Source organism: Carassius carassius, chromosome 34 (assembly GCF_963082965.1).
Source record: "Carassius carassius chromosome 34, fCarCar2.1, whole genome shotgun sequence".
NCBI lineage: Eukaryota > Metazoa > Chordata > Actinopteri > Cypriniformes > Cyprinidae > Carassius > Carassius carassius.
The window spans coordinates 4,654,358-4,677,099 of NC_081788.1; the positions used below are offsets into that span (position 1 = coordinate 4,654,358).

Consider the following 22,742-nt stretch of genomic DNA (forward strand, 5'->3'; position numbering starts at 1 on the left):
AGTTAATTTATAACAAGTGCAAAGTGCTCCAAAGTATTGCATCTATTCAATAAAGAAGTGAAAGACAAAAGAAAAACTCAACAGTAGTTAGATATCTGCAGAAAGTAAGAAGTAAGGAATCAGGGTAGGCACAGCTGAAAGATGTCCAATATCTAACAAAACTACCACACATGAAATGTGAGTGCATCACACATATTCCTAGAGAATACTACACATCTTGAAGATAAACCAAAATAAAAATAAAAGATAAACATACATGAGTAACAATAATGAGTAAATACTTACATATGATTATGTGGTGTGGAATAATATAAGCATAAATGAATACGTAATAAATCATGTGAATACAGGGATATGAAAATCAAAGAAAATGTAACAACAATGATATTTTGGAGACATCACTATATTTTGACTGAAAGTCAGGCCATCTAAGATGTAGATGAGTTTGTTTCTTCATCAGATTTGGAGAAATGTAGCTCAGAAATGAATCCTCTGCAGCGAAAGGGTGCACAATCACAGTAATCACAATAATCCATACCACTCCAGTCCATCAGTTAATGCTTTATGAAGCCAAAAGCTGCGAGTTTGTAAGACATCTAGTACCTTGAAACTGTCGCTTCTGGCCAAAACACCTGTTCGCAATCCACAATAACGTGAATACCAGCACATGTGGATTTGTGTGGATTCAAGTAACTGGGTTTGGGTTTGAGTTGCCTGTGCTCTGCTGCTGTGCTCTGCGCGGCTGCGCTTTTAGAAGCACTGAAGAGTGAAATCAGGCTGTACTGACGTGCGCATGCGCAGTAGAGGAGCAGCGCGACGCGGAGCGGCAGCCGAGAGTGACACAGCGGCGCGAGCGGGTAAGACAAACACGTCTCCCTCATCACACTCATACTCTGAACCTCTCTCTGGCGCTGCGACTCCTCGACTGTGCTAACCGTCCGTCTAATTTTATTGTCCTCCAGTGGCACGGCGATAAAATTATATATTTTTAACAAGATAATGTTCAAAGTTCACCCCTCAAACGCCTGCGTTTGGATTTCCCCGGATGTGAGTTGTCCACTTTTTTCGCGTGTCCGCTGGTCTTTGTAGTTTCTTCTCGGTGTCTCCCCTGATTGGTTTCGATTACACGTTCACATATAAAAACTACAACCCGTATGTTTCCGCCTGAGGCGAATGGTTTCGTGTAGGACGACGGGAAGTGTAGTTTATACATTGTAATTCGCATGTTGGTCCAACGTAGAATACCTGGTCTAAAAACCACACTAACCAACATGCTTTGCGCCTTAAAGGAATCACTCAGCTCAGACTAACAACCGATGCTAAATAGCAAATTAGCTTACGAGGTCTGACTATTAGCCTTCAAGTAATTTGGTTATATTAATAGGGAGTTTATGTAATACATTTTGAGGTAAGTGTCTGTCGCGCCGGTTTACTAATCACAGTAGACTGAGAATAGCTCTGTAAGTTACTAAAGCTAACGTTACTGTTCATTTGCATGTTCTGTGCTGTTTGGTGTAACGTCAGGAAATAGACACGTATCTGATCCAGCACTGACATTACTATAGCTTTTAACATACAAAGCATTTGTGTGTAATTCGAAGCAGATTAATGTGTTAGATCGCGTAACAAGTGAGTGAAAAACGAGGCCGATGAGCTGCTTTGGGACTTCTACAGATAAACCAAACCGGTTCTTCATTCAGTTTATTATGCGCTGTTTTAGTGAAGGATCTTGATTTAGGAGGATTATTATTATACTCTAATATCCTCTTGTTCATTGACGTGGCTGTGTTTTGGACTTTGCCTCAGATCACATCTTTAGGTTATTATCACATGGAGGCTTCCCCTTGTTTACGACCAGAAACCAATGTCATTAAGTCCACTCTATTATCATTGACGGAAATGGGGAAAGATGTCAGGATTGATCATATAGTAAACAAATGTTTGTTTAAACCCAAAACGTAACTGAACACCACCCATAACCTCACTCACTGACAGCAAATCAGCTGATCCAAAGAAAGACAGAAAAAAACTAATCCTTGAGGAATGTGTACTGGAATGGCCATTTATCCTCTTCTATGATTCCATCGTGACACACAAATGAAGCTGATCTTTTAATTCAGAAGAAATTGTTACCACATAGGACAAGTGTGATTACCAATCAGACAAATGCTCTTTAAAGAACCTCACTCTTCTCTGTCCCCATGTGATTGACTTGATCTTTAGGGAGTAGTGTTTAGTTTTGTGATCTAACTGTAAATAGTATACTCCTGTTTTCTCTGTGCGCTCAGTATGTTCCTCTGGATTCACAGACAGAATGCCAGAAGGAGACAGTGCCGGTGAATCCATCCATGGGAAACCATCAGCAATCGGAAACTTCTTTAAACGGCTCGGCCAGGTCAGGCTCTTGGAAATGACTCTTCGACTGATTTTGAGTGTTCGGATAATGAGAACTGTTTCTCTCTGAAATGCAGATTTATCAGTCATGGTTGGACAAGTCAACGCCGTTCTCAGCAGTGCGATGGACGGTCACCGTTATCCTAACGGCCTTATATATGATCCGAGTATATATACTACAGGTAAAACCAACAATATTCTCACATCTGTTTAGGAATGTGTGCATCGGTTTGATCTGATTCAGTTGTGCTTTGACAATCATGCCGTTGCAGACTGATGAGAATGTTCTTGCATTTTTGCTTACAAAAGGTGAATTAAATGTAACTAAACACTTGCGTCTTTTGTCAGGGGTGGTACATAGTTACATATGCTCTTGGGATCTACCACCTAAACCTCTTCATTGCTTTCCTCTCACCTAAAGTGGATCCCTCCTTGCTGGATGATCCAGGTAGGACTGAGATTTAAAATGATCTCACTGTCATCACTGAGGTGTTGTTTCTTTCCCTAATCGATGTCTCTTCACTAGATGAGGGTCCCGAACTACCCACGAAACAGAATGAAGAGTTCCGGCCGTTCATCAGGAGGCTGCCAGAGTTCAAATTCTGGTGAGTTGGCACATTATGGAGTTTAAAGGTATCGTTCACCCCAAAAATGAACATTTGACCATCATTTGGTTTGTATGAGTTTCTTTCTTCTGCTGAACACAATTGCTAGTAGCCATTGGAAAAAAGTACTATAGATGTCAATGGCTACCAGCAACAGTTTGGTTTCCAACATTCTTAAAATATCTTTGTCTTTGAGATGTCCTTGTTATAGAGTAATTATAGATTTAAGTACTGAGTAATATTAATTAACTACATGTACTTACTATATGGTTAGGGTTTGGCTTGGGGTTACTTGCATGTAATTATGCATAATTAATTGTTATTATTATAGTAAGTACATGTAACATGTAACAAGGACATCCTAAAATAAAGTGTTAGAGAAGAAAGATATTCATACAGCTGGGGAAGAACATGAGGGTTAGTAAACAATGACAACATTTTCTTTTTTTGTTAAACTGTCCCTTTAAGAGCTCTTGAAATCACTTTCAAGAGTTCAGTTTTCTTTAGGACCTGTTTACACCTGGTAACTTCATGCGTTCTCTCTGATCGGATAGTTGTCTGATTTGTTAAAAAGGTTTCATTTTCACTTGGCCACATAAATGCGTCTCCACTCTCCACAAAATTCATATAAATCTGAACTTCGATTCGCACGCTTTATGCAAATTCAACAGAATTCACGTCGAAGAAAGTGACAGATGCGCTGCGTTTTGTCCATCTTCAGCTCATTTCAAGATCAAATTTAGATAAGTCAGTCTTGCATGTTTGTCCGTCTTTCAACTTTCAGTTTCATTGTGCTGGGATTCTCATTTCAGGCAAAATAAAAGTCAAAACAGGAACTTATCAGTAAACCCTCCATTGTAGATATCAATGTTTTTATCCCACACTAATTTTATTTTTAAGGACTCCAGGTATGGGATTACATTTGTTTCAATAATAATGAACGAAACTTTATAAAACTGAACGTAACTTTTTCAGAAACTATCAAAAATATGCCATTACAAGAGAAGAAAAACACAATGAGGCTCTTCAAATATGCTTCATTCTTTGTTAATGTTTTTCGAAAGATTTGTTTTCGCTAATCGTGGATTCTGAATGCATTGCCACAGATTTCGCTTACGTTTCGCAGTTTTGACACAAACCTCTCATGGGGGCGGGGTTAACAGTGATCTACTCTGATTGGATAGTGAGCTTTTTGCCGCGTTTTCACCGCAGGAACTTTACCCAGGAACTAGGGACTTTGGCCTGGTACTTGTTGTGTTTCCACCGCAGGAACCAGGAACTAAATAAATTTCCGGGTAAAAAAAAACCCCTCAGAAAGTCCCTGCTGGCGAGGTGGTACTTTTTCAAAGTTCCTGAACTTTCGGGGGCGGGACTTGGCCGCTAAACATCCTGATTGGTTGAGTTCACGCAGCATTGGTTGAGTTCAACCACCATTTATTCGGATCAACATTTTCAAAATATTACTGTTATGAAATATAATTTTAAAGGTATTTCAGGCGAGAATGTAGTTGTTTAAAACTCAAATCTGTGGTTTATTTATAAAGACAGCACCTATTTAAAAATGTGTTTCGCCGATCTCAGAGACGGTCAGCTCCACGCGATCAGCGGGAGCTCAGTGATCATGTATCCGCCGAGATGCAGTCTCTCCTCGGCTAGACCTTCTGATGTGTGCCGCTGGCTCTGATGTCTCTTTAGTGGTTAAACATAAAATATAATTCGTTTTGGGTAAATCTAACAGGTTATCTTTGGTCTGTATTCAATTTATCTATATGTTAAAATGAAAATAAAAAAGGCAAATCTATATAATATTTTGTTTCATTGTAATGGCTGTATATACACATATCCCTGAACTAAGTACATTTCTGCAGCTGTTATGATGCTTAAATGAAAACGAAAGGAGGCAGTGGTATTTGATATCCTATTTCGTTTCATTGTAAATATACAGAGTAAAATTGCAGTAGCCAAGGTCAGCTGACTGAAGTTATGAAGTACGCTGCTTTTTGCAGATTTACCGGATTTGCGTCGGCGCGGACATCACACTCCCGAGTCGAATGAGCAAAGTCTGAACTACAGTAGGATGCACGTCCAAAATCAGCATACTTTGTACTGAGAAACGCGCGCAGACCTACGTCACCAGTCTATTTGCCTAATCTTCACGGTACTTTACACCGTGGTGGAAACACAGAAAGCAACAGGTCTGGGGGGATAAAGTTCCTGGGAAAAAAAGTTCCTGGTACAAATGTTCCGGGTAATTTCGGTGGAAACACGGCATTTGATGGACAGGTGCTCTCTGACCGGGAAGTACAGACGTCACTCAGTGGCGCGTATATTGGAAAGCTCTCGCGGTGATTAAATCTGGTCTCTGTCGCAAAAAAATCTTTTTCACTGACAAAGTGAAGGACATTTCTTTTAAGCTCATACACAGGTTCTACCCTGTAAAGAAGTGTATACAAAGATTTAAGTCTGACATTGATCTTACATGCTCTTTTTGTTAGAGTTGTGAAGAAGCTACACTCAGAAACTCTCGGATGATATTGGTGTGTTTGTCAACTGTAAGATTTTGCCAGGCTTCTCAGTACATATGAAAAACATTATATTTGGGTATTATGACTCTGACCCCACATACGAAAATAACAGTTTTGTTATTAATTAAAAAATTTTCCTAAACAAATTTCACATTCACAAATGCAAACTGTAAACCTGTCTTCTCTGTTTTCTAAAAGAAATGGAAAACTATTTGAAAGTAATCTCAGTGTCTACTAATAAGAAAGCTATAAGGACTGTTCGATTAGATTTATTAGATTTAGATTTGTATTTTTTTGTGGTTGATATTATGTGATGTATGTTTATACTTTTGTATGTTTTTGTTCGCTGCATTAATAAAAATAGAAAAAGAAAACAAAGCTCTCGCAGTGATTTGTATGCAATACGTTGTGCGTTTTAGTTACTAAATATATAAATTATATTTGACCTTTTGACCTAATATTTGATTGTCTCACTAAAGATGAGCTTTCAGGAGACAGAGACACGGAGCGGCGTCTTCCTCCTCCTCTTGTCCTTCAAGGCAGCTTGAAGTAAGCTTGTGTTACTGAAGTAACATCGATACAAGTTTTTCATGTTACAGTGTGCTACAGTTTGTTGCGGGTTATTATTGTCATTCAGTAACACAAGCTTACTTCAAGCTGCCTTGAAGGACAAGAGCTCATCTTTACATACTGAGACGATCGATGGTCAAATATTAATTACATATTTAGTAATACAAATCACAGCGAGAGCTTTCCAATATGTGCGCCACTTGGTGGCGTCTGTACTTCCCGGTCTAAGAGCACCTGTCCATCAAAAGCTCACTATCCAATCAGAGTAGATCACCGTTAACCCCGCCCCCACGAGAGCTTTGTGTCAAAACACCAAACGAAAAACTGCGAAACGTAAGCGAAATCTGTGGCAATGCATTCAGAATCCACGATTAGCGAAAACGACTCTTTGAAAAACATTAACAAAGAATGAAGCATATTTGAAGAGCCTGTTACATTTTGAGTTCATTTTTTTTTTTTCATTTTCATTGTGTTTTTCCTCTTTTGTAGTGGCATATTTTTGATAGTTTCTGAAAAAGTTACGTTCCGTTTTATAAAGTTTCGTTCATTATTATTGAAACAAATGTAATTCCATACCTGGAGGAGACACGTTTCGATTTATATGCATAAATTTCGTATCGTTTAGGCATTTCGTCTACATGGATCCGGCGTTTTAGGAGAGTGAAACTGATATTTTTTGCGCCAAATACAGGTCTGGCATGTATACTACATTGTTTTGTCTCGGTTTCGTGTGGATGCAGATATTTCCTGAGATAAATCAAAAAAAAAAAAAGGTTGGGATCGGGAAAGCTCTGGCTTCGTGTGGACGTAGCCGGAGTTATTTTCTCCGTTTATTCGATGCTCACATGTAATGTGTTTCATATTGGTTCCGAGTGCATTGATTAACATGCGTGTTGATGTTTCAGGCACTCAGCGACGAAAGGCATCATCATCGCTATGATTTGCACATTCTTCGAAGCCTTTAACGTGCCAGTGTTCTGGCCCATCCTCGTAATGTATTTCATCATGCTGTTCTGTATCACCATGAAACGGCAGATCAAGGTACAGCAGTGGAAGCTTTTCTAGTTATCTAAAAATAGAGCTCTATTTGTGCAGAAACTGCAGTGATGTGACTCTGTTTGTGTTTCCTCTGCAGCACATGATCAAGTATAGATACCTGCCCTTCACACATGGGAAGAGAACTTACAGAGGCAAGGAAGACACAGGGAAAACCTTTGCTAGTTAAAATTCCCCTTCCCGAAATTAAAGTTATTGATGAAGAATGGTGCGTAAAGGGGGTTGAGGTTTTTTTTTCTTTTTCTCTTTTTTGCTTTCTTTCTTTTTCTGAGTAAGGAAATGCCAAGTTTGTTTTGATCGACATTGGTTTGGGCCTTTGAGAAATTTTGTTGAGATCTTCTACACTGGCAAATTTTAATATATTTGGACAACTAGGTATGGGATTTTACTTTTTTTTTTTTTTTTTTGGCTCAGTGGTCTCTCAAAGCTGATAAACTATCTTCTCAGTATAGGTTTTAAAATGGTAGTTCACTTGTAAATGCTAATTTTTATAAATAATTTACTCTCCTTCTTGTAATTTTCAACCAGTATGGCTTTTTTTTTTCTCTCTCAGTGGAAAACAAAAGATATTTAGCAGAATGTCCATGCTGCTCTTTTCCATACCTTTAATGTTATGGAAAATAGCAGCATGAATATAATCTCTTTCACTAGTGGTAAAAGTCATATTGATTTGGAAATAAATGAAGGTGGTTGAAGTGAATTTTGGGTCCACGTGATTATTCACAAACTTACAATACAAAATAGTGGGGGGAGTTGTCATTTGTATAATTAATATTGATGGGAAACAAGCCACATTTGATTATTTTATGACCCCTATTATAAGAGAGACTACATACATTTAGAGACTATATACATTTGGTGTCCTCCATAGTTAATATCATTAGATTCAGTATTCAGATGAACGTAAGACACTCACGAGAGGGCAGACGTTATTAATCATCAGTTCCATCTTGCCACATGTTAATATTTGCCTTTTATGAACATTTGTAATTCTCTTAATGTGCTGTAGCATTGTATTTAATTTTGTACATAGTTGTCCACCTTGATCACATCCATGTGTGCTGTTTGTAAGTTATTCTTCAGCAGTGAACCATTTAAAACCCCTTCACCTTGTACATCAGGTTTATTTAAAGCAAGTGTGCATTCCATTAAAATAGTATGATACAAAAATATTGGCTGTATGTTTTTATCGTTTAGGCATTCCCAGTAAAAACTTTCTCTCTTTTTTCTTTTACAGAGGAAACATAAAGTTGAGTGCTTTAACTATTACAAATGGATGGAGAGGGTTGAAGGTCGTTGTTCTTTTGGGGTCCCCCCCCCCCTTTTTTTTCTGCTGGGCCATAACAACTAGTATAGATTTGTTTTTTGTTTTTAAAGGCAAATGGAAAGAACTTCAATAAGCACTGGAGATGAGATACATTTTCCTAATACATTTTTTTTTTTTTGGAGGGTTTTTTATGTATATATATATATATATATATATATATATATATATATATATATATATATATATATATATATAACTTATGGTTAGCAAGCTTGTTTTTTTATTTTATTTTTTTGGACCACAGCATTTTTACTGTATTAAATGAATCTTCATCAAAACACAAATGTAGGTTTGTTAATTCCTGATTAAAGACATTGCATGTTTTAGGTTTTCTTGTGCTGCTGGTTAAGAGAAAATAAGATGATTTTAATAACCAAGTGTCATTTTTTTTCCTCTTCAAATGCTATTAAAAGGCTGTGTCCCTTCACCGCTCATTACTTTATATATATATATATATATATATAACGAATGCATTGAGTTACATCTATATTATTTGTTTACAATGTCCTTGTCACACATTACACATATAGAAATAACAGTAAATTATGCATAATAACGGGAAGCTACCCCTAAACCAAGCCCTAACCCTATAACAAATACATAGTTTAACTCGGATCTTATGGGTATAATTATACTGTATGAAGGAGACCTCAAATTAAAGTGTAACCATACTATGTTTGGGTGAGCCAGAAACTAAGAGAAGGTTAAAAGTCATGTTGCATGTAAATATAAATCTGTAATGCACATGTAGTACTGATTTAAACACCATCTTACGGCAGTTTACATTTGCACCTACAGTACAGAAGCTCCAAAAAGACACTTCCACATAAAATGCAAGAATGACATTGCATTAGATAACAAAAACATCAAACCAGCTGGCCTCTGCAAACACATGACAATTGAGCTTTTCTCAGAACTAGTGCTATGCTTACTCTGAACAGTGAAGGAGTGTGGGATAAGATGTGTCGGTCGTTGTTACAAGCCTACAGCTACAAGTTTTTAATGTGAAAACCAGTCAACCAACTTTTTTTTTTTTTTTGCAAGAATTTCAGGTTTTTCTACTTCAACGTTTAATTCAATGTGTCTATTGTTTCTCCAAGTGAAAGCTCTTAATAGACCGGTTTAGTTTTGTGTTAGTGTAGAGAAAGATAGGTTCCTGTAGGGGGCAGCAATGTCACAGTCATCGTGTCGTTTCCATAGACTGCATAAAAACAGGTCGTTTCTGGCAAATGCATGTAAATAAGTGCTTTTATTCCACTAGGTAAATTCTGCGACAGTCAAGTCATTTTATTTCAATTTTGGTATATGTTAGGATTAAAATTTGATGTACCAACAATGATTTTGTGGCGTACTGTGAAGCCCCCTAGCGGCTGTTAAAGTACACACTCACGTGCACGTCCACCCCGACGTCACCGCGTGAACTACAACTCACTGACTGCACGCGGACGAGTCCGTTTCGTTCTCGTTCTCAACCGGTGCACGGCTATTTTCGTGACTTAACCTCAATGCGCAAACACGATTAATCACCTTTCTTCAGGAAAGCCCCGTCGAACCTGTTGTTTCCCGATGCATACGTTGCACTTCCGGGTTTCCAGGCGAGGATCAGCTGTGATGATTGAGAGAGAGAGAGAGACTCCTGAATGCTGTGCTGACGATACTCGCTGCGGAATAACTGACAGAGGATTCTTGTAATACAGATGAAGCCTATAGTACTGTACTAAGTTTATTATGAGCTGCTGTTATGAGTTTAAAGTTATGAAGATATGTCAGTGGTGACTCATCCTGCCGATTTCTCCTGATCAGTTGTTTTGGATCTACAATTTAACGATATTGTGATGAAGGTGCACTGAGCTCGCATGACCCTCGGAGTCTCTATCCGGACGGTATTTATTATATTGAGAGATTGTCGCGCTTTTCTATAATTTGCGCGTCCGTCAAACCTCGCCAGAGCGCGCGCGCGCGAGAGAGAGAGTCAGGCGGGTGTTCGCGGTTTAATGTGTGTTAAAGTGCTGCCGGTTGGACAATGAAGAAGTTCTTCGACGGCCGACGGGAGACGGTGAGCTCCGGGCCCGCGTCTGGAGCCGCTGCGGGGGGCGGCACGGGGTCCGGCGCGTTTATCGGACGCGTTTTCTCCGTTGGACGATATCAGGTGACCGCGGAGGAGACTGTGGCGGAGGGTAAGCGACTTTATGCCTTATTATGGACAAACAGCAAATGAAATGATCGTGCTGGTGATGCTTTTATGGTCTGTGGTTAAATAAATAAATAAATAAATAATGCTGCCTGATGAATGACTCTGGGCTTGTGACGTCACTCACTCATGCGTCATCTCAATATCTGCTGCCTCAGCAGAGGAGGTTTACTTTAACATTTAACTCCAGAAGGAAAGTTTGGAGATCATTTACTAACTCTGTGTGGCTTACTTTCCTCTGTGGAGGTCAAAAGGAGAAGTTTAGAGGAATGTCGAAGCTGTTCTTTTCCATATGGTGAGATTTGGATGGAAACTGGAAAGGTCAAGCTCCAGAAAGTGACATTAAAGTAAATGAAGTGACTCAAGAATACAAGTCTTCTCAAAACCATGTTTCTTTTTGTTGTTTTTTTTATTGAGGAAAAGTTTCAAATTTAAATCCTAAGCCTGCATGTCCACGGTCAACAGCAAAACCATATTGTTTCTTTAGTTTTGTAAGCCATATTTGTGTCTTTTGATCATAAAAGGAAGAGGTTACATAATATCGAAGTCTTTCATAATTAACTCACTTTAATGTCGTTCCAAACCCACTTTCTGCCATGGAAATAAAGCCCAGACTCATTTTTCACTTTTTATTTTTGTTATTTTTATAAAAATATGTATTTTTCATTCATTTTAGACCATTGTTCTGCTTTTGTAGTATGGAAATGAGCATTGTAAATATTCTACAAGATACCTAATATCATATTCTACTGAATAAAGTAAGTCAAACAGGCAGAAGGATATAAATGCGATCGTATGACAACAATAAATCCTTTTAAAATGTGTTTCCCAGGGTTTCTGTAACTTGCATGCAGCCCATTGTGGTTCTGGAGCTGAGCGTGGAGAGTTCTGGATGCATTACATGAGTCATCAGCTTTAAGTCTCTTAAGCAGATCTGAAGTCTTACCCCCACTGATGCTCTGAGATGTCACAAGAAGAGTCCTAGTAATGTGTCATAATCAGGGTGTCAGGAACTCAACACTGGTTATGGTGTGAGAGCTAGGGAGACAGACGATATTATCAAGGCAGAGAGAGTGAAGCAGCTGTCATATGTTCATGTCATGACCTCAGTGCAGAGAGAGTTATGAATGCATTACACAAGTCATTATTGCCTGTAAGCACATTTGGAGTCACTGTGTCTCATGGGAGACCTGAGGCCTCCTGCCATTTTTAGGGAAAAGTCTATAACTGAGTATTTGATATGTAAGTATGACATGATATTTTTGTCAATGAAGGGATTTTTCCATAGAATAATGCTTCTGTTGGAAACGTAGCGGTTAACTGGAGAGCAGTGCATTGTGATGTCCTGATCTGATCTACTTCTCATTTGAACTGGCGCTGTTTGTACATCTTAACAAAACAGGGCTTTAAAAATCTGCTTTTGATTTTGTCTTTTATTCCACTACCATCCAATGCATTTCAAACTTTTCATGGGCATTCAGAGGCATTTCTTAAAGGGAAAGTTCACACAGAAATTTCACTCACCCTCAAGTTGTTCACTGGTTGACAACAGCTGGCTCTTCTGAAGAACAACATCCAACCCTGTGCTCATGGCAGTGGGCCACCTCAGTACAGTGGACCGTTGTGCTGTCTAAGCCATTTTGTGAAGGGAAAACGGTCAAGGTCTACAGGCTTTGACCTTGAAGCACAGTTCAGTGGATGTTTGACTTCCGCCTAGTCATTCAGATGAGTTTATGAGGCCTTCGAGCTTTAACTCAATGTTGTTAAACTATTACATCACTGACTCGGGCTGTCACTCACTAAAACACACACACTACAGAGACACACACACGCACTGTGGTTTACCTGAAAAAATTCAATGCAAATCTATGAACAGGTCAACAGCCAAACGAACTGTTAATTTCCTCAGCAAAGCTCTCAAGGTATACTCAGCTTCTGGATAGATTAGAAAACACAATTGTTTTATGAGTTGGCATTTTGGTATAAATTCATACTATGTGGTAGATTTAAAAAACAAACAAGACATAGTAGGGTTAGTCTTGTCATAATACTTGAATTTCTAACTTGGAAAAATAGTTGTTGCACTATTAATCAAATTTCTAATCGCGATTACAATAATGGAGGCCACAATTATGTAATCATTCAAAGCGAATATTATTCAGAATGTTATTCTGCATGCTTAAGATTGTTTTTTGTTTCTTTCTACATGTTATCTTAAGGGTTTTTACATTTTTTTAATTTTATAATACCATTTATATTTTTACTTATTTTATTTTAGAAAGAACCAATCCAATGTAAATAACATCAAATGGCATTTTGAGGCTTAATACCATAGAGAAGCACTTAATGTTTTTCAGTTAGAGTGTTTTCAGCTTGTTTATTTTCATATAAAAATACGGCATGCAGTTGCATCAAACTATGGTATAAACATTAGAGCCCGATCGATATGTTTTTTTGTTTTTTTTTACCGATACCGATATTGTGGAGTAAAAAAAGACCAATACAGATATTTCGGCCAGTATTGTTTGTGTATATTATAGTACAGTAACAGTCAAAAGTTTGGACACTTTCCTATTTGTGTATACACACATTTGACTGGTACTATATATAGGATAAAGGAACTATATTTAGGTTACAGTATACAGCTGGTTGAATGATTTTAGTTGGTCATCCAGCCCGGTCTTTGCTGGTCAAAGCTGGTCAGAAGGCTGGTTTTAGAGGGGTTTTGACCACTTCTTTAGCTGGTCAGGCTGAGAGACCAGCTGGAACAAACAGCTAAAACCAGTTTGACCAAGCTGGGAAATCAGCTTAAACCAGCTAAGTTTAGGCTGGGTTTAAAAGGTTTTTTCCCAGCAGGATAGAATAATCAATATTAATAATCGTGATTATATTTGTAATGAAAATAATCGTGATTATCAGTTTAACAATTATCGTGCAGCCCCTAAAACCAAGTAATTTCACCATTTCAAGCATTTTATTTGATTTTATGTTCTGTAACCATTTATGTTTATGTTCTTTTTATATGTTAATATCTGCGGCATTTTCACCATCACTTATATATAGGCAACAGGCTTATATCGGCCGATAATATTGTCAAAACAATATATGGGTCGTGCTCTAATAAACATAATTCAGTGTAAATTGTGATTACGGTAATTAATAATCCCAATAACAATTTGAACGGAGTAATCATAATTAATGGCATACAATTTTTGATTTTAATTGAAAGACACCATAATTATAACAAGGCTAGAACAAGATAATGAGGTGTACTTTTAAATTAATTGTAAAACAATACAGAAAAACATTTTTCATATGTTTCAGATTTCTTGGCATGAACCCGCTATTGAACAGAAGAGAGAGCAAGAAAGCAAAAATAACAATATATTCGACACCACTGCTAGGGATGCACTGATACAACACTTCATTGGCGATACCGATATCCGATCATTTAGAGTGTCATCTGCCGAGATGATTTTTTTTTTTTTTTTTTCAAATAAATGATAATAAATTACACCATTTTGAGAGAAATACCTTCAATTCTTTCCATATCAACATGTTTTCCATGTTTCAGAGTAATTGGTCTTTTGATTGACTGGATATAATTAGCCCTGATCATCGAATGCTTTAAAAAATAAAATTGACGGATAGTATGAATAATTGCTTTTATCGGCTAATTATTGGCTGATATATCAGTGCATTCTTAAAATGCATCCGAGGTCCAACCTAAACCAAACAATCAGTGGGGCATAAGCAGATCATATGAAAACGTATGTAAGAGATGGTATGTACGATATGTGTACTACATATATCGGTCTCCTCCATTAACAACAGTACCACGACGCATGTATGTGCATTCCTCTGCTTGGAAACAAGCCACAGCGCAAGTTCTGTGTCCGCAGCATCATCACACACATGCGTCATGCTACTCTTATGAACACATGGCAAAGGATGACACTGAAAAGAAGAAATTGTTGAATAAAGTTATTTTTGTTTTCTTTGTGCACAAAAAGTATGCTCGCAGCTTCATAACATTAAGGTCAAACCACTGATGTCACATAATGTAACAATATCTTTACTAACTTTCTGGATCTTGAACATGGAAGTCCCCTTTCTGTCTATGGAGGGTCAGAAAGCTCTTGGATTTCATCAAAAATATCTTAATTTATGTTCCAAAGATGAGTGAAGGTCTGACAGGTTCAGAAAGACACAGGGGGAGGAGTTAATTTTGGGTGAACTATCCCTTTAAATGGATGGTCAACCCAAAAAATGTCAATTAAAACTGATTATTTAAATTAATATGCTAAGTATAACTATTTAGGAGTTAACTATCCAATCTACAGATGCAACTGTAGGCTCATTTCAGGCTAATTAAAGCTGCAGTTAACTCTGCGATGATGCTTGACTTCAGCAGCTTCATTATGGGAAGCTCAGCGGTTGAGTGTCTTCTGAACTGTACAAGCGGATTGAAGTTAATTGGATCAACACACTGAAGACACTGAAATGATGACCTGGCTCAATTAATTACATAAAACTGAGAGGTTGTGTGTATCTCCACCCATAACTTTAGCGCATACTTTGTCTGTTACATGATCTTAATTTAAACAGGATGACCGAATGCCAACAGCTGTGAGTGTCACCCATATGCTCTGGGCTCGATCCGAGACAGTTGCTAGATACGTTTGTATTTCTGTGGCCTTAGGAATGTTTATGGCCTGAGGTTATTTGATACATGCATGCCACATCACTAAAGAGGGCAGACACATGTGCAGGGAATGTTCCCATTGATATACAACCTACTATTTTTTTAAGAAAGTAGTATGCCGAATATGCAAAATTAGCCTACACTGCATTGCACATTGCATCTGATCTTCCGTTTGAGATGAACAACTGAGAAGATCAAACCTGAGGCTTACTTTACATTACATGGCATTATGAATTAACTTACAATTAAAATAATAATAAATGGTCCAAATTTACATATTTATTTTCAAACTTGACAAGACACTGCTCAAACATCGTGAGGTTAGTCCATTCTATTTAGTTCCAGAATTTCTAGCTGTTTAAATTTGCTGCGTTCCAAATTGCATGCTATCTGTCCAACATGGTGTTCAGAATTAACATTAGTGCTGTGGTTTTCAAACTTTTTTGGTCACGCTCCCTTTAAACCTTAAAATTCATTGTATTGTACAATTCTGAGAATACACTATTCAATTTACAGCTCCTTCATAAATACAATAAAAAAGTGAAAACAAACTCGATGCACATTCCTTCTATTCATGATTTTATAGACTTTGATTCAGAAAAGGTACATCGCCATCGTGTTCATAACAAAGTGATTTGAATGCACCTGACATCATAATTGCGACTTCCAAACTCATGAATACAAACTTTGAATGCACCATATGTGCCACAGCTTTCCTACGCTAGTCTCGTGTACTTTCAATGTCTTGAGGTTCTGGGGAGATTGTTGATGTTTTTGTCATTGAGTAGACATCAGACTGCCATCAGAGAGCGTCTTTGCCTCATTCTGAAAGTTGAATGGGACGTGTGTGTGTGTGTGTGTGTGTGTGTGTGTGTGTGTGTGTGTGAATAATAGATAGTCAGCAACTGATTTATTCATTAATGTTTCTAGTGGCCGCCATCTGTCGGCCTTCAGCTGACATCCTCAGTGTGTGCTGCTGTATTTGTTTCCATCGATTAGTGTTAGTGGGTTTTGTTCGCTTTAGTCTGGTCTTGTCCGGTTGAGTCTTTCTTAAAGGAATAGTCCAGTGGATGAAACAGTAGCCCCTTTCACACATTAAAATTATATTTCACACATTGTAAATTATAAAATTACCAGATTGACTTTGCAGTTTGCACTATATACACTGTTGACACACACAAGTGACAGTGTTCTGTTGTTTTACTGTTAAGAGACCATTCACATTGAAATACCGGTAAACTCTTTGATGAACTGATTTACCGGTATTTTGGAAAAGGTCCGGTTCAAACATGATCTGTAAACCTAATTTACCAGTACTTTATCGGTATGTAGAGTATATAGAGCATATGTGCCAACTAGGGCTGTCACTTTTGTGAAAAAATAATTTTCTATTTTTAAGACATAAGCGTTCATTGAATCGATTGTAAAATCGATTTTCCATGTCTAAAAAAAAGACGTTTCCTTTTTCAACGTCAAATAACGGACGAACGTAAAGAGAGCGCTGGAAACGCACAAGTCAGCAATATTTCTTATTTATTGGCATGCAGTTTCGTGCAGAATAACAAACAGCAACAGGAGTGCAACATTCTCGAAAAAATATATGTGCAGAGGATACGGCTGCCATAACAAAAGAAAAACATTTATTTTCTTTTTCTGCTTGTTTGTGAGTTTTGTTACATCTATATTTTTTAATTGTTTAATTATTTTAAAATTAATAGTGTACATATTTGGTTAAAATCGATTCCCTATTTTCATTTTTGAAACTTTTTTTGGTTGGTCCGATCGATTGTGCAGTCGATTTTCGAACTAAAAGTGACAGCCCTACGGCAAACCATCTTGTCATACTTACATCAGCGGTTCTTAATTCCTGTCCTCACGCTCCCTGCTCTGCACCTTTTGTATGTTTCTCTTATGGCTTCAGACGTTTGTTCTATTCGAATGTACAGTAAGTGCCCTGCGAAGTGGACATCACAGGATATTCTGCCATGGTTCCAGTTCGAAGCGAACATATATGTTCCATTTAAAGTGTGCGAGATGTGAATTTAAATTGAATTTATTTAGAGAGGTATATGATGTCACACTTGTCCGTGTGTGAAGATGTTGGGCAGTGCAAATCTGTGAATGAATGTTCCAAGTGAAGTAAACTTCAACAGATCTCCCCTGCTCAGGAAGTAGGGAGCGATTAACACTGTAATAGAGACCATGTCAATGGGAACACAGTTCATGCACATATCTCACTTTTAACGAGCTGATTATCTGAATTAGGTGTAATAGCAAAGAGAGATGTGCGAAATATTCAAAGCTGGGGGGTGCGAGGACTAGAGTTTTTTACGATATTGGTGCCATTTCGATACATTTAAAACGGTACTGGTGCTTAAACGGTGCCTGAAACTGATATTAAAATAAAAAGAGCCACAAAAAGCTATGGATAACATTAAAGAACATTAAAAATATTTAAAATAAATCCATAGCATTCACACGCTCCTTATATGCTCTCATTTCCCAAGCTTCCCTTACTCTAAGGCTAATAAATGTATTTCACAATCTGGGTCATTGTTTAATACAAAACCACACATAATGTTTCTACTGTATCTCTGTCACTCACTCTGATATTTAGTTAAGATGAGTGCTGTCTGTCACTGTCTTTAATCAGTTCTGTGAATGACTGTATGCTCATTCTTTATAAAGTAGCAACAATGTCACTTGTAAAGTACAGAACTGTGTAAAAGTCTTAGGCACATTATTATTTTCACCCCAAAAAAGGGTTTTAAGCCAGTTATGTATATCTTTTGCTGTACTGTGTCAGTAGGAAATATCAGTTTACATTTCCAAACATTCATTTTGCCATTAATTTTAATAATAATCCAGTGAGATTTTTGAATGCACAAGGAGTCTGACAACAGCTGGTGCTCCACATGAAGATCTGATCTCACCATCATCGAACCTGTCTGTGATTACATGAAGAAACAGATGAAACTGAGATGATGAAACTAAAGCCAGAAGAACTGTAGCAACGTCTTCAAGACATTTTAAGAAACCTGCCTCCAAAGCTACAGTACTGTGAGAAGTTATAGGCACTGTAAAGTAAGAATGCTTTCAAAATTATTGTCATAAATGGATTTTATTAATCAATTAACTTATATTAACTAAATTAAATAAATATTTGGTGTGACCAACCATTGAATTTAAAACAGCTTTTGTCCAGGTACACTCTGGGGTGAAAAAACTTTAGATTTTTATAACTTTAGAGGCCATTAGATTTTTGCTGGAGGAAACAGCTGTGGTGTGATGAGCGGTGAACCGGAGGGAAAACTTTACAGTAGATGGGAAACGGATTGCTCCCTCGTGACCTTTTGTAAAATGTATTTATGACAAAGAACTGCACAGATACAGACTAACAATCTAACAATCTGTCGATAAACACACCTTGTGTCCTCTGTTTCTGTTTGAGTCCGCTCGCGCTGCTCCGCCACGGTCTGCGGATTACACTGAAAGACGGAGAGGAGACCGGTCTGCCGACTTTTTTTATATGAAATTTAAGTGGACTGACTCTGAGGCAATCGCGAATTTAAGTACAGTTTAGGGAGCTAAATGCTATGGCCGCACTAAAAATGAATAACAAATGAAGCCTATGCTTCTTGTGTACATTTTGGAGAACCAGGACAAATATTTCAATCGATCACTCAGGCATTTAAGAGGCACCGAAATCTGCGTTTTGATTTGGTTAGGTGCATACCGGTTCCATAGGTTTCGGTACCCAACCCTAGCGAGGACTGGAGTTGAGAACCGCTGACGTAATACATAGATACATACATACATACATACATACATACATACATACATACAAAAGAGAAAATAAAGGTTTGATGGAAACCGGCTAACATTTGTAAGTCAAGAAATTAAGAAACGTTACAGTTGTAATGTGAAGTTAAATTATTATTGTATTATTTTTCTTTAAATGTTTTTTTATTTTTTTATAGGGGAATAATACAATATCACATTGTAATCAAAATTTTTATTCCAAACAAACAAAAAAACAATTATTAAACAACTATTTTCTCCCCAAATTACACAGCCGTATTAAGAAGTATAAACCTTAAAGGGGTGGTTGATCAGCTTTTTTCGAATGCTTGATTGTGTTTATGCGGTGCAATGTAACGTGTTTATCCTTTGTTTAAAAAAAAAAAAACTAAAAAAACATTTTCACATATTTTACCTTTTATTCTACTCGGCCGTTTTCATTCTCGTCAAAACGGTCTGTTTAGTTTCTGGTTCTATGAGGCCCCTCCCTCAGAAATAAGCAATGGGCTCTGATTGGTTAGCGGGCTCAGTGTGTTTGTGATTAACTAACCGTTTAGTGCACGTTGTCCAGGAAATGTCACGCCCCGTTACCATTATGGGTAGTTGCGTGTTCCCAGGGGCGGGGTTTATGAAAACATCGGGGTTTGTGATGTCACAAACCCAGGAAGAAGCTCTTTGTAGTCCCTACCAGCCATTTTTTGTAGTCCTTAAATGGCGATTTCTTTGAAAGAAAATATCTCCCTTTGCATTGAAACTCTGAGCGTCATAACTTTGCAGACGTTGTTTATGCTCTAACAGCAACATTACACACTAACTAAAGTAAAAAAATTGAAATCATAATCAAACACCCCTTTAACTAACTTAACTAATTCTCTTCAGAGTGTTGAGCTTCCACAAAATTGACAAAGCCAGATTCAGCGCCCCCAGTGTCATCGCTGAGAATGCAGTGCATATTGAGCCCAAAGTATACTTCACTATTTACGTGCATGTGCATTTATGTGCAATGAATAATTTCTGCAGTAATCAGATACTCTACAAGGTGGCAACATTGTCCCAGGCTGCTGTTTTACAGTAGAAAACAAAAGGAGACAGAACAACAACAATAAAATGGCAGAGACTGCAACAACAACAGATGGTCGCTTTGACAAACACTTGTGAGCGAGAGGGTATGAGTATTTGTTATTGGCCATAACTTATGGGAAAAAATAGAGCAGACACTAGACATGGATGAAGCTTTCAAGAGCACATGTGTCGACCCTGTGTTTTTCCTTCAAAGTTTGCATGCCTTTAACTCAAGAACGATTAAAGATATCTGAATATTCTTTTAGATGGTAGGTCTTAACAAACTTTTTGTTTGGACTCTTCATTTTGAAGTTTCAGCATCAGAGAATGAGATATTGAGATCTTAAATGTGGCTCCTTGAGTAAAGTGTTAAATTGTACACAGGTTCAGTGGTCAGGAACCAAATGTGGGTCACTTTGCATATTGCTGATACTAGGGATTGGCGATATATTGCATGCGATTGTCACGCGGATTTCGTCAGTAAAGCTGGTTTCCTGATTAGCGGTACATCGCCATCACCTGCTTTCAAATGGAGCGGCATTTAATAGACAGAGCCGTAGATCACTGACAAGCTACGCAATATCGCATTCATTATCGCAGATGAATCGTCTTCGATAATGAACGTGATATTGCGTAGCTTGTGACGAAATGCGCGTGACAATCGCATGCAATATATCGCCCATCCCTAGCTGATATTTCTTTCTCGTGACAGGAAAAATGTATCTTGTTTCCCTGTTGAAAATATTAAAATGTTATTTTTCCAAAGTTCCTATCAAGAATTACTAAAGACATCTCAATATCCTATTACATTCTGTTTTTTAAAAAACTTTTGATATCTTCATTTTCAAGGTCCTGTACTGTCCTTTTTCAAAAGATATGGGGATTTCGCTGCATCACTCTGCAAATGTTTGAATTTGACCTATTTTAGCTCATTGTGTTTTCATTGAGCTCTTTCATTATGCCAAGTGAGATGAGGTGTCTTCATCATGTTATGATGGGCTGATTACCATTTCATTGTGAGAATGGCCATTTTTCATGTTCACAACTAGTTTGCAAAATGGACAGAATGGGTCAGACTAATGGCGCTTTTCCACTGCGTGGTACGACTCTGCGTGGTACAGCTCAGTTTGCGTTTCTACTGCAGTTTAGTATCGTTATAGTGTGGGCGGGATTATTCGCATGTCGTTATAGGCCCTGTCCACACGGACACGGGTATTTTTATAACCGTGACTTTTTTTACGCGGTTCGGCCTTTCGTCCACACGAAAACGCAGTTTCAGGGCACCGAAACCGAACATTTTTGAAAACTACGGCCAGGGTGAGCATTTTCAGAAACGCCGGTTGCAGTGTTGTCGTGTGGACAGTATAACCGGGGTTTTTGCCTTGCGACGTCAGAGTGTGAGCCGTTATCCGCTGTGTTTGACGTCAGATTGTGCGCTGCTGACTGCTTCTGATTGGCCAAGGTGACTTTACAATTTGAGTTATATCGCCGCTTGCTGGTGTGGCATGCTCTTGACAGCGCTTGATAGCATGTTTTGGCGTTTTCATGTGGACGGGATTTTTTTTTTAAACGCAGGAGGAAAAACTCCGGTTATAAAAATACCCGTGTCCGTGTGGACTAGGCCTTAGTTGCGCCGCCTCTACTGTTGCGACTCCTGAAAAACGTTTTCATTCCGCGTCACCCCATCAATCTCTCGCTCTCCGCTCCACTGCTATCAACGAGAGGAACATCTGTACTTCCTCAACAGACACTTTTTGGTTGTTAAAGGGGGCATACACAGTTTCACCTAATATCATGTTAATCTTGAGTACCTATAGAGTAGTACTGCATCCTTCATATCTCCAAAAAGTCTTTAGTTTTATCATATTTATAAAAGAAAGATACAACTTTACGCCGGGTTCTTTTAGGAAGCTGAACAAAGTTATCTTTGACTTAAACCAAAAAGAAAATTATTTGGAGAATTACTTCCCGAGCAAGTCCCGTGCAGCGCTGGCGCCAGATGAAGCTCGTTGATGGGCGCGCTCTCACTCCGGTCGATGCATGCACAGGCATGTTTTTCCAGGAGAAATACCCATGTAAGGAGTTCCACCCTCGTCTACTTCATGAAGAGCCAAGATTGAAAAAAAAAAAAAACTGTCTGAAACTTGTACGAACCCGGATGTAAAATTTTTGCAAAAAAATGCTCCATCATATGTCAAAATAGTTTTTTTTTTACTTTATCCATGCTTAGCATTATAAAGCAACTCTTTAACAGTGTAAACAACTTGTATTGCAAACATTGTACCCCCACCATTGTACCCCCCCACCAAAAAGGTGCGCTTGTTCAAAACAGTTGCGTTCAATCCTTCACTGCGGCTGTGCAGATTTAAATCTAGCGGTTCTGTTGTGTTTCATTGTCACAAGCAAGCAGGGTTGCCATGCATTCACAAGCAGTGTTAGGCAGTAAAGCATTAGTAACGCATAACTGTAATTTGATTACCTTTTTAGTAACTGAGTAATTTAACGT

General features: G+C 38.0%; 2 protein-coding genes across 14 annotated transcripts in view; both read left to right on the forward strand.

Moving 5' to 3' along the window:
- Positions 1-693: 693 nt before the first annotated feature.
- On the forward strand, positions 694-8,907 carry LOC132115348 (protein RER1-like). 4 transcript variants are annotated; one of them, XM_059523772.1, is made up of 8 exons: positions 694-857; positions 2,310-2,395; positions 2,472-2,576; positions 2,743-2,842; positions 2,921-2,999; positions 7,000-7,135; positions 7,230-7,284; positions 8,388-8,907. In XM_059523772.1, the coding sequence occupies exons 1-8, from the start codon at positions 794-796 to the stop codon at positions 8,396-8,398; spliced, it is 636 nt and encodes a 211-aa protein (XP_059379755.1). In that variant the 5' UTR covers positions 694-793; the 3' UTR covers positions 8,399-8,907. The 4 variants fall into 4 exon arrangements, with proteins under 4 accessions (XP_059379755.1, XP_059379754.1, XP_059379757.1 ...); XM_059523771.1 differs by having other exon boundaries at positions 695-857; positions 7,230-7,358; XM_059523774.1 differs by lacking the exon at positions 694-857 and adding an exon at positions 910-1,047 and having other exon boundaries at positions 7,230-7,358.
- Positions 8,908-10,175: 1,268 nt separating this feature from the next.
- Positions 10,176-22,742, forward strand: part of LOC132115349 (AP2-associated protein kinase 1-like) — a 48,329-nt gene continuing 35,762 nt past the window's right edge. For all 10 annotated transcript variants that reach the window (XM_059523775.1, XM_059523777.1, XM_059523779.1 and 7 more), the window contains exon 1: positions 10,176-10,654. In XM_059523775.1, the coding sequence (XP_059379758.1) occupies positions 10,501-10,654 (154 nt within the window). In that variant the 5' untranslated portion in view covers positions 10,176-10,500. The remainder of the gene's footprint in view (positions 10,655-22,742) is intronic.